The following is a 13,787-nucleotide window of genomic DNA, read 5'->3' as shown; positions in this document are numbered from 1 at the left end:
TTGCATAGTTGGGTAAAGAATGTACACTCCCTTCTTCCAGGTAAAAATGAACCTCTAACCAACAGACCGAGCCAGGACCTAAGCATCCTAAGCCTGAAGTGAAGAAACATGTTACTTTACTCCACTCTCTCCACCAGAAACCCTGTATCCACAGGTGACATCTCCACACACAAGCTGTATGCCATGGGAGACAATAGGGTTTCGTTGCTACATTTTAAGCCATTAGAAAACAATTTTATTTTGAAGAATCCTGGCATTGAATTAATCTAAGTAATATCAGTTTTGTCCCTCCTAATTATTTTTTTTATCATTAAGGGATCACAAACAGAATGACAGATATGTTTTTGTAGATGTTTTTGATACATGCCTCAAAAAGTCTGTTTGACATAAACAAATGATGGAAAACCATAATTCAACACATATTTACACCTGTAGAAAAATCTTTCCCTGCACTACACATTGTCTCTGGTGTGTTTGTCCTCTTTGACAATCTATGTAATAACAAAAAGATGTTTGTGAAATCACATTGCCACAAACTGTGTTTAGAGACAGTGACAATTACACACAGGCTCTGTTTGTTGGTAAACAATTGTTCATTTGAATGATAAAAATATAGGCTATATATTTTGGTGACTACCCCTATTCTGGTGATGGGTCTTGTTTTTATTCAAATGCACAGACAGTGTTTTTGGGGCAGTGTATTGTCCCTCCTAAAACACCAACAAGATGTGTCTAAATGTTATGTTATCCTCCAAACCTTGCTTATCCTCACTATGCATTGCCATAATCTTCTTTAAGTCTCTTCTCTCCCAAGTATTTCAAAACTGAGAGTACACAAAAAATTATTCTTCCGACTACAAATCCTGAGTCTAGCTGCCTGCTAGTCAGCAGATCCAATCTGAATCTGGATCCAATCTGGGTATCTCTACAAAATCTATAAAATGAATGCACGTCATCCATTAGTCTGACTTAGAAAGAGAGGATTATGTGACTCTAGCACACAACTTCATCATGTCTGCATCAAATTTATTCATCCAGTTCTCAGTACCGCCAGCTCAAATCAATGCTGCTCATTGCTTTACATCGCATTTCATGATCAGCGATGTTTGAGCCGTATGTATGAAAAAGGAAATGAACAGTATCTGAAGTCTTAAATTACATGCCTCAAAAAAAACCAACAAAACAAAACAAAAAGAGACAAAAACAAAAAAAACTGTTTGACATAATCGGGACATGAAGAGAAGTCATGCCAAAAAAACTAGAAGAATTACCTTAAGGCAACTTTTTTCAAATGGTGTATTAAAGTTTTTTTAAGGTGTGGCAGAAAAACCACAAGGCTGTGCAACAACACATTACAACCTCACCACAAGTGAAACAAAATGCAGTGGGACGGTCCACAATTGGTCCTCTAATCAATGTTAGTCTGAGAACATTAGGGGATCTGTTTCCATTTCACTGATCTGAGTACAGTTTAAGTAAGGCACTGTCAAGGTTTTTACATCTGCTTTGTATGAGAAAACATATTAAACGTGTGATCCTGCAGAAAGCCGCATGCTAGCACTGTGTCTTTGAGCTTATCTCTTAATGCTGTGAAATAACACAATGATACTCTTATGATAGTCTTATTTCACCTGTTACGTACTGAAAAAAACATCACAATTCTGTTATGGTTTTAAACACAGCTATTTGTTTCAGTGTTACATCTAAAAATGAAAAGACTGTTTATTTGAAGCTGTCAAACTGATCTACGGACTTTTGTACATGAATGTTGTATACAACTGTGGGGTGTCAAACAGCCCAAATGTGCCTCCTAAAAACAAACTGAGGCCAAACTATATTTATTCTGATTAAAAAAAAAAAAAAGATTTAACATCATGTGTCCTCTGCCCAGACAGAGTGTGGGAGCTGCTGGTCCTCCAGGATCAGACTGGCACCTCACAGTTTGGCCTTGGCCTGGAAGAAGCTCATGATGGCCTGCATACACTCGTCTGAAAGCCAGCGCTCAACCAGCCTCTCCACCTCCTGGTCGTTGACGGTGTGGAGACGCTCCCTCTCCATGCCACGGATGAGCTGTTTGGACAGGGCTAGAGACTGGAGGAGGTGAAGGAGGTGTGGTTATAGGGCATGAGAAGACAGGAATGTACATGTACATACAAATGGCTTCAATTTAGACTGAGTAACTCTGTGTGTGCGCGCGTGTGTGTGTGTGTGTGTGTGTGTGTACACACGACAGAGAGTGAGTGTGAATGAGTGAGGGAGAAAAACAGTGTGAATGGGAAAGTGAGAGAGAAAGAGCAAAAGAGAGAGAGAGAGAGAGAGAGAGAGATAGTGAAAAAGATAGTGTCAAAGAATGAGAGACAAAGAGAGTGTGAGTGGGTGAGAAGGTGAGTAAGTGACTGAGAGAGAGAGAGAGAGAGAGAGAGAGAGAGAGAGAGAGAGAGAGGACAGGGGAAGCATGAGTGAGTGTATTAGAGAGAGAGAGTGAGAGCCTGGGAGAGTACGTGAGGCAGATATCTAGGCAGTATGAGCCGGTCACTGAGTCCCTGAGTGAGTAAGTATGCCACTGTGTACCTGTAAGTGTTTAGGAAAACAAAATGATTTTTTTTTCCCAGCTATGGGCTTTCAGTTTTCAGACACTCGCCTCATGTTTTATACTTACATTCCTGGGGAGTTTGGCATAAGCCTTGAGTCTGGCCCAAACCTCAGACTGGAAACTGGTGTCAGGAAAGACCTCAGTCACCAGGCCCTGTTCACGTGCCTGGGTGGCTGTCAGTTTCTTATTAAACAGCAGCATTTCACTGGCCTGCAGACAGCAGAAACAACAACGCATTGCCAGAGACAATATTAACACAGTTTTCTCTTCCATCTCATTGTCATGAGTTGTGTATACACAACACTAATTCAGTTATTTGGCAAGACAACCGTATAAATGACATTCTACAAGTCAGAAAAAGTTCTTCTTTTGTAGAATACATATATACAAGTCCTTTTATACCAATGTTTGTACAGGTATTAACTCTACATCTGATATATTACATAACATAAGTGTGCGTGTACGATGGTGTGGTGTGTACCTTTGCGGCACCCATCATTTTGGGGAAGGTATAAGATGAACAGCCCTCTGGACTCTGACCCAGCTGGCTGAAGGGGGTATGAAAGGTCGCCTAGAAGAGGGACAGAGTAAACCTCCACAGGTCATACCAGAGGCTGACTGCTGCCTGGTAACGGTAGGATATTTTATTTTAGAACCAATATATAACTGTTTCACTGATCAACTGTCTTTCAAAAAAAATGAAATAAAAAAAAAAACACGTGTCAAACTATATCAGTATAGTCTGGAGACGTGAAGGGGTAGTAGTGCCCGTGCAGGGAACTCACCTTCTCTGTGGCATAAACCACGTCAAAAAGCCCAAGCAATGTCACTGATACACCAACTGCTGGGCCGTTCACAACCGCAATAAGTGGCTTGGGGAAATCTATATAGGCTTTTACATACCGCCTGCAGAAAGATGATCATACATTACATATATTAACACATACAGACGTGCAAATAGACACACACGTGTAAACGCACACCCACGTGCACATGCACACACACATACACATTACTGCAAATACATTAAAATGAAAATTATAACAGAATGCATTACCTTAACAACTCCCCAGCATCTTTTGCCATCTTTTCAATACCCCCCTCAGGAATTTTGGTGAAGTTATTCAAATCATTACCACTGCAATAGTAGTCTCCATTTCCTTATGATAATGAAGGAAAATAAAATTTATCATATGAACAAATACTACTTTTTCCCCAAGACAGGATACTATACGATAGCCTGGATTAATGTATATTACCATCTAGTAAAGGGCATTTCTAACAGAAAAGTCTACAGGGCAGTAGCAATGGCTCATCTTACCTGTTATCACAGTTATGACTGAATCATCTTTTCCGGCGAGTTCCAGAGCTTCAATAAGCTCATTGTACATCTAGAACAGAGACCGAAGCTATTTAAAAATTAGGAACATTAGATACTCTGAGGATTAAATAAAGAGAGGAAGAAGAAGAAGGGAGAAGAAAGGAAATTGCCCTACACCCATATTTCACGTGATGTAATTAAGAAATTGCATAAATTCTTCCCTTGAAATCAGTCCATATAACCATTACAGTGCCAAGACTGTAAACACAGTGAAAGATGATCTTTACTGAAATTCTCCTCACAGCACACTGCACACAGTCAGGTATGGACAGCACAGGTAAGGCTGCTACAAATGACTGTTTTATGACCAATTAATCTATCGGTCATTTTATCCATTAATCAAAATGTTTAATTTCATCCAAATGATGCAATTAGATATATGCAAGTGTTAGTTAAATTTATATTCCCCTGTGAAAATATAACTACACTTCACTTGAGGGATCTTGAAAACGGGACACAAACAATAGCAGCCAAGTATTAAAGAGCAGAATGTGCACAAAATTATAATATTTAAAGAAGCTAAAAGGCTATGATGTGCAACAAGACAGAAATGTAAACAATATATAAATTAAAGCACAAAAATGCCTATCAGAAAGTCAAAAAGGGCTTCTATTCTTAATTACTTTGTGTCAAAAGCCAAACTCAAAGAAAGGACCCAAAAAGAGGATTTAGGTCCTCGATTTTTGGACAGCCAGTCCAGAGAGCCGAGCCTGCTGTAACATCCACCATGGCTCTTTGAATAGTGTAGAGAGTACTGCAGTGTCCAGTAAACTGATCATTCTGTCTGAGATGATGGCACGCAGTTTGAGTGGTGATTTGATGATTGTACTTCAACATTAAATCGGCCAATGTGCTACAGAAGTGTATTGGTACTGGACTGAAAAATTGTTAGATACAGACACACACATACACTCACACACACACACACACATACAGACAGACACACACACACACAAAACGATTTTTCAGTTATGAAAACTTGACACTTGACACAATGCTCTTTGTCGGGTAATGGATTACACTGATTAAATCATAGCAGCCTCAGCACAGTGCAGTGTGTACGTTTCCTCACCTCCACGGTGATGGCGTTTTTCTTCTGGGGTCTGTCCAGGCGGATGGTGGTGATGTTGTCCTCCGTCGTGACCTGCAGGGTCTGGAATGTGGCAGCACTGCCAGTGGGCTGAGCTCCCACATCAGCCGGGGCCTCAGCTGCCACCAGGGAGGAGATGAGCTCTACATACTGCTTCCTGGCCTCCTCCTGAAAGAGCGATGGAGAGAGAAACTTTTAACACACACTGAAAAACATACTTCTGTTCTATCCTGTACTGGTCAATGCAAGGCTTGACTAACAGAGTTTTGTAAGTGTGGATTATAGCGTGCGTGTGGATTTCAGTATTAACATAAATTGTTGTTTTGGGTTTTTTTTTTTTTTTTTTAATTTAAGCACTCATTTAATTTTTTCACTGAGCTCAAGTTGTCAACTAGAAAAACAGCGATTTAGACCATTAACAGTGGCAACATAGAGCAAAAAAAAAAAAAAAAAAGAGAGAGAACACAAGAAAATTATTGCTGTGGCTTGGTCTGCTTATATTCTTCCAGTGTGTGACAGCCCCACCTGTGACACTGAACCCAGGGATTTCCAGGCATCCCATTTTGCCTTGTTCACAAAGTCCAACATGCCTGGTTTGGGGGTGTTGCAGGGTCCTTGAGTAGCCTTGTAATGTCCAGAAGAGAGTGGAAGATTTAAGAAACAGTATATAAAAACAAAAATTAACAGAAGGTAACACTCACAATCTATAAACCCCATAACAATAGCCAAGAGCTAAAAGAAAACAAAACAAAATTTTAGCTTTATCATTTTAGATTGAATTTTACAATTAATCCCACGTTACATCACCATAAACTAACTGTGATATTCTTCAAAAGTTCCAAACATGTCTCTCTGGCGAAGGAGGTTTGACAATCCTCATTTCTGATAAAAATGAGAATTTTTTGTTTTTGTTTTACTGTACTGATGCAAACTTACGTCAATCACATTTTGACGGTTGTCTCACCTGTTTGAAGAGCGCGTAGATTTTAAGTTTAACCTCGTTGCCTGGATCACTCCTCAGTGTGCCGAGTTTAACTTTGGCCTGGTTAAACTCCTCCACGGTCGCTGTCATTGCTCCGGTGGTGTGAAGCTGAACACTGAGAACGCTGGTTACTTGCGTAGCCCTGATCAACATGAACGAAGCATCACACTTATCACAACACATAGTCTCAAGTATAAAATCATCGAAGCGTACAATAAACCGACATTATACATAAGGTGATAAAGCTGGGAAGCATTAAGTTACGGAAATGCACTTGTGACAACGCTATAAAAAGAGACTGAATTTCACTTCTGAGGTGACCGACCGAATGTAGAGCAAAGGTCAAAGCGACAAGCCTAGGTCCCCAGTTTATTCAGTGTGACAGTTTGCTAAATGAATTTTAAGCACTGATAATTAAAGTACCTGAAATACGACGGCAATAGGCACTTTCGGTTAAACATATGAATACGCTCTATAAGTCTTCAGTACTTTATAAGTAATGTTTACCGCTGCAGTTCATGCACTGATTCAAATCGGATGCCCAGCGAGCAAGGTAAATTGGTATTGCATAAGCGTATACTACTGCATAGGATAGGTTTTTATCTTCCTTATTTGTTGCCATCTCACTATAAATGCACTAGGTTAAATCTGCCAGTCTATTCTGTTTTGGTCTCTCTGTTTGCCGACAAAAAACATTTGTCGCTCAGTAAACCGGCGATTTTGTTAAGTTCCGAAACCACTTCAGCTACGTAATGACGGAGAAGAGCGCTAGCTTACCTGGAAAACCTGACAAATCGCCACGGTGGAAGCAGCTTTAAAACTGTAGCCATAACAATGAGGTAAATAGAGTGAAGTTCGTGCCGGATTACTCAACACTCCAAAGAAACGAATAAGCTATCAAATAGGCAAATTGCGCCCCTGTCCTTGGTATCTTCCAATGAAAATAGAGAAGACCTTTCCTCTGGCTTTGATAATGCGTACGTCTCCAAAGCGTATACTGCGACCTACTGGTGGGAGGTACTGGTGTAGGCCCACTCTACTACTCTGTTTTTAATACCAAAAAGCTTTATCCGAGGCCAGTAACAACACCCCCTCTTCCCCCAGAAAGAAAAAAAAACTGCCTGTGGTGATTTTAAAAAAATCCAAACTGCCCAACAGTATTGTGAATTATATTTATGGCCACCAAAACCACTGTTTGATGTTGACTAAAGCTTTGCACACACTCAATCATGATGTGTTAATTTACTGCTCTTTCACCCATGTTGGGGTAGTTGCTCAAAAGAGTAATTCTTTATATGTTACCAATTACTTTTTTAAATTGTAATGGGATTGCTTTACTTGTTACTCCTTTTGAAATGTAATTACACTGCAAATTAGGGCCTACTTTACTTTTGAGTTCCTCTCTAAAACAAATTCCCCAGGTTACTACATAAAAACACAAGGACAAACATCATAGTCCTTTTATTGCTGTATTTTCAAGGCAATAGCCTAGTATGAACACAAGTAAAATGCATAACTTATCGGCCTTTAGAAAACAGTGTAGCCAATATTGGTTGGAATAGCCTACACAGTAATGATACATCAGATAGGGCCTACATGGTAGAAATGATGCATCAAACCTAGCTAGTAAGTTTTGGTATAATTATCAGCTGACAGCTGCGTTATCTGTATTTTGTGATTAAGAGTAACATTAAAGCTCTCCATTTTATTGTCCTGATAGTGAGTAGTCATATTAGAGATACACAGTTGAACAGGTGTGTTTCGCGTCATAGCTTTTTCTATAATCATGTATTTTAACATCGCTGGAACACTGGATTGAACAAGCACCCAGGACTAGAACTATCCGTTTTATAAGTTAAATTTTAATTTATTTAAAATTTAAATATTCAGCATGAAAAACATTGTTTTGAAAACGCAGGAGAGGACATTTTAATAATTCAGTAAGCTAACTGTAATGCTTTACTTCGTTATGGCGGAAAGTAGGCCTACAGTAACACGTTAGGCTACTTTGTAACTCTTTATAACGCCAACACTGTCTTTAACAATTATGTTTTCTCCCGGAATATCCTTTGAGGACCACAGAGGCCGAATTTTGTAAACTGCCTAGAAACAGTATAACTTTGTCTTCTATAGCCTAATGCTTCATATGTCAGCTGATTTCTGAATTCTGCATGTGTGTGTTTGGCTAGCAGTGCCTGGGCACTCACGTGCCACAATCCCTGGCTAAAGAAGTTTGGAAACTTTGGACACAATACACTGTACATTAAACACGGTCCATCAAAAGGTGTTAAAGCAATAAACTTTTCACCTCTTAATGCAGTGGCAATTGTGGCTGCCAAATGAATTAGTTCTCATATGTCGGGCTCTAATCTTCACACCAGGCCACACATATTATAAAAAGAATAACAGGTTGGGAACAAAAAAAATCCTCTTATGGGTTTGAAATAGACAGAACAATGCAATGTTTGGCCCAATTCTTCCATGAAATCTTATTTTTGACCAAACTCTCAACAAGTTTTATTGTGTTTGTACGCAGAGAGAAAGCAAGATGTGTTATACCAAAAATTCAGATTTCATAAATTCATTTACTCGGTGGGGTAATGCTGATAAAAGCGTGACATTTCCGAGACAACGTTATACAATGTACTGCCTGTCACATAATACATTTATCGATGTAATATAAATATACTGGTCAGCGTAGGTAGGCTGTTGTTTATGTTATATATTGTTTCTTACAAATATCGACAACTAAGGCAAAATGTCATAGAAGTAATAATTGCTAATTTAATTGCTCGATAAAAATTGTCCGTAAGTCGTTATGGTGGCACGAGCGCACACTGGGCTACGGTGCTGTCTAAATGACACAGAAACACAGGTGAGGCGCACAAATCATATCCAAACACCCAGTGACACTATTTGCCCTCTGGACAGGCGCTGATGTGGCCAGACGAGATAATATAGGGGTTATTATATTACATAATGTCCAAAAAATAGTTCAAAACTAACAGTCAACTATTAATCTCACATACTTTAACTTGTATTTTATAAGAATATTTACGTTCCTAATTCAAGACTTACTGTACTTTACATATCTATACAGCGTAATATAATACTGGTCCATAAATGTCATGTTCTTGAAAGTGCATTATAAACTGTTGTTTGTAGCAGTACATCACATCCGTTGTTATCAACATCTCTCACTAGTTCGTTAGAGCGGAATGTAAGTGAGGCTTTGATAAGATGTCATATAAAAGAAATTCAAATAATTACAATACAGATTTCTGTAGTTAAGTATCGACATGCGAAAAGAAGGATTCAAGGCTCACTTATTCTCGTCACAGTGTAACAACCAATCAAGTGTGAGACGGATTATTAAAAACGAATAAATTCAGCCGAGGTTTCGTGCGGATCTGCTGGTAGGTTTAACAGGTGAGGCGCACTCAGATTCGCCAGCAACTTGGGCGGCTTGGGCCAGATTCAAGGTATTATAGAACAAACTATGGCTGTTTTTTCAAAATCGCTCTAACCTTGTAACTTAGCACTATCGTACTTGCAGGGGACACCGGGCTTTGGCAAGCATGGAATATGCGAAAACCTTTGTCCCACCGTCTCTGATGAGGTAAGAATCAATTGATACACTCTGTGCTTTACTGATTTCAAGAAGAGCAGAATGTTTTGTGTGAAATTCACAGACGACAAGTCATCCTTCAGTGGGCTTGACTGGAGTAAAGAAGTTTGCTGCAACAAGTATGTCCAGACCGTAATACACACATTCTTCACCTTAAATAAAGTGTCAAATGCAGACACGTTTTTCGTTGTCACATTGTTACCTGTAAGACGATGAAAGCATGAATCCAAAACCAAATTTTGCTTATTCTCGTTTGGAAAATGGCCTATATAGAATAACTGAACTTCATAAAAAGTTGTCCATTTATGTTTTTTGTCCTGTGTCCCAAACTCATTGGTAGCCTATTGCCCTTAAATATTGTTCACAGTATAAGCTGAGTTTTCAACCCTTGTCCTATGTTCTAAAAGGAAGTCAATTTGAGCATCTGGTATGGTGTAACAGTGCTATAGTTGCATATTGTTGTCATACAGTTTACATAATGATACACACAAGGAAAATTCAACTTGTAAAGACGCCCGTTTCTCAACTATCTGGAACACTCTGGATTTTGAAACTGTGGATTTCAAACCTTCACTTTTCTTTAAACAGTACCTCCCAAGTTTTCAAGACATTTCTGGATAAACAGTCCTCACATTTCTTAAGCACAGCCTTTAACCTGGTTTACATAATCGTATTAATCTTATTTGTCTTAATAATTTAACTTCCTTTGTATAGGGGCACTTTGCCTAGTCTACAGCTAATCCCTAGATGACCTTTTATTCACAGTAATCCAGAATGTGGCTTGGGTAAATGAGTTTCTTTTTTGCTTCTCTGTGTTTTCCTGTGGTATAGGTCAATGTCCTCAATGTCCACATCCATCTCCCAACGCATCCTACCCCCTGTCCAGCCCCGCCCTTACAGGGTCTGCACGCAGAAGCGCCGTCGGAAGAAAGGCATCATGGCCACATCTCTGGAAGACCTTCTAGAAAAAGTAAGACAAGACACTTTACTGAAATTCTACTGATTTGCAGATTTATCCAATGCCAGGCTTAACCCCCCACCCCACAGCCACCACAATCACACGCACACACATTTAAAAGCCCAAGGGGAAAGGGAACAGGAAAACTCCCGAAAACACGGCTGCTGAACTTACAATTATGAACTATGCAGGTTTTCGGAAAGCGCTGTACACTTGCTTTACTATTATCATCACTTGATGTTTGTCCATCCTCTCTGGGTTCGGGGTATGGTGTAATGTAATATATTTCCTTCAGTGACATCTCCCCTGGTTACTTTGGTCAGCATTTTCTCACCGAACATAAAACATTTTTTTTAAATCACTTTCCATTCATCAAAATAACAAAACCACTGCGAAGGGCAGGACTGCAGATGACAAGAGCAGACTGCAGATGATCTGACCACTCAAATGGGGCTCAAACTCTGAAAACAGAGACAAAAGTTTATAGGGCTACATCTCATCCTCATTTAGATACCTAAATTGGCACCACGAATTAGCCATGAATAAACTGTCTTTCATCTTTATGTTGGTGATGCTCACGTGAGAGTGTGTCTCATGTGTCAGACGGCCAGGTCTTTCCTGCTGACATGTCAGTTCCTGACCCTGGTGCTGGAGGAGGATGGGACGGTGGTGGACTCTGAGGCCTTTTTCCAGTCTCTGCCCACCAACACACAGTTCATGGTGCTGGAGAAAGGGGAGAGGTGGATCCCAGGCAAAGGGGCAAGTCACCTGTTCTTATCTCACTTTTTTATTGAAGCATATATGCAAAACCTCTCTTGACAAACCCACATGCATTCAATATGTTTGCCCAGACCTGACTGACATTGATTACTAGTCATTAAGTGCTTTAGACAGTAGACTGAGAGATGCACATTTGTGAAAAGGGCAAAATACAGGGAGGTTTTGGAAACACTAACATAGAAAACTAACATAAGGTTTTGCAGCTCAGCCTCTTATCAGCAAAATTCATTTTGAGTTTTTGATTAATTGTTATGCTCATAAAAGTGTCAGGTTTCTCTTGCATTTAAACCTTGTCAGGTTCTCTCTTTGTTCTAAACTTCTTTTTCTCTTTGTCTCCTTGTTCTAAACTGTGGAGTTTGTACTTGTTAAATCTGTTTGTTGGTCTCATTATAATCTGCAAAAGACTGTCCCTGGATCTGTTTCATAAGCCTAGATTTAAAAAGATTTTGCCAAGAAACTCACTCAGAAATTGACTGCTCTTCACAGGTTCACTCCCTTATTTACCACAAGGGGTCATCATTGAACACTTTGCATGTCATTTTTCACATTGCTACAGAAAATACATTTCTGAACTGCAGCTCAGTGATTTCAATTAATGGATCATTTCTTGTTGTTTTTCCTTTTCTTCTGAACATTTGATTGTTTTATAGGCTGTTCCGCGTTTTAGGCAGTCCAGGAAAAATGAAATCGCCAAACTGAGCTTTGACTTCTACAAACTGGACCCAAAGGACTTTTTCGGCTGTCTCGCCATCAAAGCCTCTCTTTATGAGATATATACCCTCTCCTATGACATCAGGTGCACCAAGGTTAAGTACATTGTGAAGTAGGTATCAAACTTTTTTTCCTGACCCCTCTTTGTTGAATTAATTCATCTGAGAAATTAAAATTTAAGTTTTGAAGTTCAGGAATGTAAAACTGGGACTTCTGGAACATTCTCACACTTATTGTCCTACTGTTATGCTCCTGACCCCTGTGGTATAACAAATCATGTTTTGCAACTATACACAAAGGAGTTGTCTGCACCATATGTCTGTTATCCAATGAGAGCAGGCCACAAAAAAGAGAAAGTTGGGTTCTCATTCAAGGAAATACTCGTGTGACCTCCCTGTTGTACTTAAGCAGCCGAAGGCCGAAACAGAACCAGCTGTGGACAGTTGCCTTGGGTTGTTTTTTAAATATTTGTCTGTAATTATGATGTCCAGTATTGGAAGTTTTATTGTATCATACTGTCTGGGAAGTTAAATGTTGGTGTGATCATGTGAAACTGCCTTGATGGACTTTCTGTTTGTTTTCTCATCATTTTTATTGAGCACACTCCTTTTTTTCCCCTTTTCTCTGTTTCAGGTCTTTGATGCGATGCATGTTGTATGCAGCTAGAGTTTTTGGGCAGTGTCTTCTGTGTTGCTCCACGACTATTTTGCAGTACATTGGTGATGATGACTTTTGTACTCCAACACCCAGTAACCCCAAATAAGCAGTACTGGTGTTACCATGGCAATGGAGAGAGAGTCCTTTCTTTCTTCCCACTTGTTGTCACTCATCTTAGCTGTTATGATAGATGAAAAATGGCTAAAATTCTAATTTTACGAACTGTTTGGTTTTGACAGGGTGTGTTCAGCTGACTGGCCAGTTCAGATCATTTCAATGCAAAGACAATGCCTCACTGTTTGATAAAAGCTAATATATTCAGAGCAGCTTACTGTGTTGGTGAAATTTTGCAAGCATTTTTTTTTTCTTTTTTGGCTTCTGCTCTATTGTGGCCAATCACTGAAACTGCATGTTTTCAATGTATTTTGGTAATTCCTCATATATATATACTGTGATTTTTCCAGAAATTTAGTGATAACCAGTTGTTGAAAGATTATAATTTTTTTATATGTTCCAGTGATCTTTGCATGTTGGCCCAAATTAAACATTATTTCTTCTGAAATTCCTAATTAAATACACATCATCCCTGTTCTGGCATTGTCAACTTTTTTGACTGAGATTTTTAATATGGTGCAAGCACAAACCATTCTTTGTGATTCTGAATGCATTTAATTTAATTTTGAACCATAAAATACTTGAAATTTGCAGTTCTTTCAAAGGTTAATACATTATACTTGAGACACTATTCTTTTGTGTGTGTGAGAGACAGAGAGAGAGAGCATATGTGATCTGAAATCGGTTTGATTTAGGACGCCCAGTCCAGTGTTACTGAAAGTGAAAAATCTTGGGAAAAATTCCTACTGTTCTCAGATTATAGGATGCTGCACTATGGCGTCTTAAGGATATGTTTTAATTCTCAGCTTTTTACCGTCTTTGCTTACGAGCTCCCCTAAAGAGATTATTGCTGAAATTGATTGCCTTCGGCCTCAAATGTCACTATAGGGAAC

The 13,787-nt window shown here is 39.2% G+C and overlaps 2 protein-coding genes across 3 annotated transcripts; one reads left to right on the top strand and one right to left on the bottom strand.

The window, feature by feature from the left end:
• Nucleotides 1-1,009: 1,009 nt before the first annotated feature.
• On the bottom strand, nt 1,010-6,903 carry eci2 (enoyl-CoA delta isomerase 2). 2 transcript variants are annotated; one of them, XM_030768737.1, is made up of 10 exons: nt 6,824-6,903; nt 6,029-6,188; nt 5,590-5,688; nt 5,047-5,232; nt 3,915-3,984; nt 3,651-3,753; nt 3,379-3,499; nt 3,075-3,164; nt 2,660-2,803; nt 1,010-2,091 (listed from the first exon to the last, which is right to left on the bottom strand). In XM_030768737.1, the coding sequence occupies exons 1-10, from the start codon at nt 6,874-6,876 to the stop codon at nt 1,936-1,938; spliced, it is 1,182 nt and encodes a 393-aa protein (XP_030624597.1). In that variant the 5' UTR covers nt 6,877-6,903; the 3' UTR covers nt 1,010-1,935. The 2 variants fall into 2 exon arrangements, with proteins under 2 accessions (XP_030624597.1, XP_030624598.1); XM_030768738.1 differs by having other exon boundaries at nt 6,833-6,876.
• A 2,718-nt stretch (nt 6,904-9,621) lies between these two features.
• cidea (cell death inducing DFFA like effector a) lies at nt 9,622-12,886 on the top strand. Its single transcript, XM_030767620.1, has 5 exons — nt 9,622-9,665; nt 10,506-10,644; nt 11,236-11,391; nt 12,063-12,235; nt 12,757-12,886. The coding sequence occupies exons 1-5, from the start codon at nt 9,625-9,627 to the stop codon at nt 12,884-12,886; spliced, it is 639 nt and encodes a 212-aa protein (XP_030623480.1). The 5' UTR covers nt 9,622-9,624.
• The last annotated feature ends 901 nt before the right edge of the window (nt 12,887-13,787 follow it).

This window comes from Chanos chanos, chromosome 3 (assembly GCF_902362185.1).
Source record: "Chanos chanos chromosome 3, fChaCha1.1, whole genome shotgun sequence".
Classification (NCBI taxonomy): domain Eukaryota; kingdom Metazoa; phylum Chordata; class Actinopteri; order Gonorynchiformes; family Chanidae; genus Chanos; species Chanos chanos.
Note: the sequence above shows the minus strand (reverse complement) of the source record. Positions and strands in the feature narration are given on the sequence as shown.

Coding starts and splice junctions, on each gene's coding strand:
- eci2 (XM_030768737.1), bottom strand. CDS start 6,876: ATGGCTACAGTTTTAAAGCTGCTTCCACCGTGGCGATTTGTCAGGTTT. Junction 5,689..6,028: donor TCTACGCGCTCTTCAAACAG/GTGAGACAACCG, acceptor GGACATTACAAG/GCTACTCAAGGACCCTGCAA. Junction 3,500..3,650: donor GATGCTGGGGAGTTGTTAAG/GTAATGCATTCT, acceptor ATCTTTCTGCAG/GCGGTATGTAAAAGCCTATA.
- cidea (XM_030767620.1), top strand. CDS start 9,625: ATGGAATATGCGAAAACCTTTGTCCCACCGTCTCTGATGAG. Junction 11,392..12,062: donor GGTGGATCCCAGGCAAAGGG/GCAAGTCACCTG, acceptor ATTGTTTTATAG/GCTGTTCCGCGTTTTAGGCA. Junction 12,236..12,756: donor AAGGTTAAGTACATTGTGAA/GTAGGTATCAAA, acceptor TCTCTGTTTCAG/GTCTTTGATGCGATGCATGT.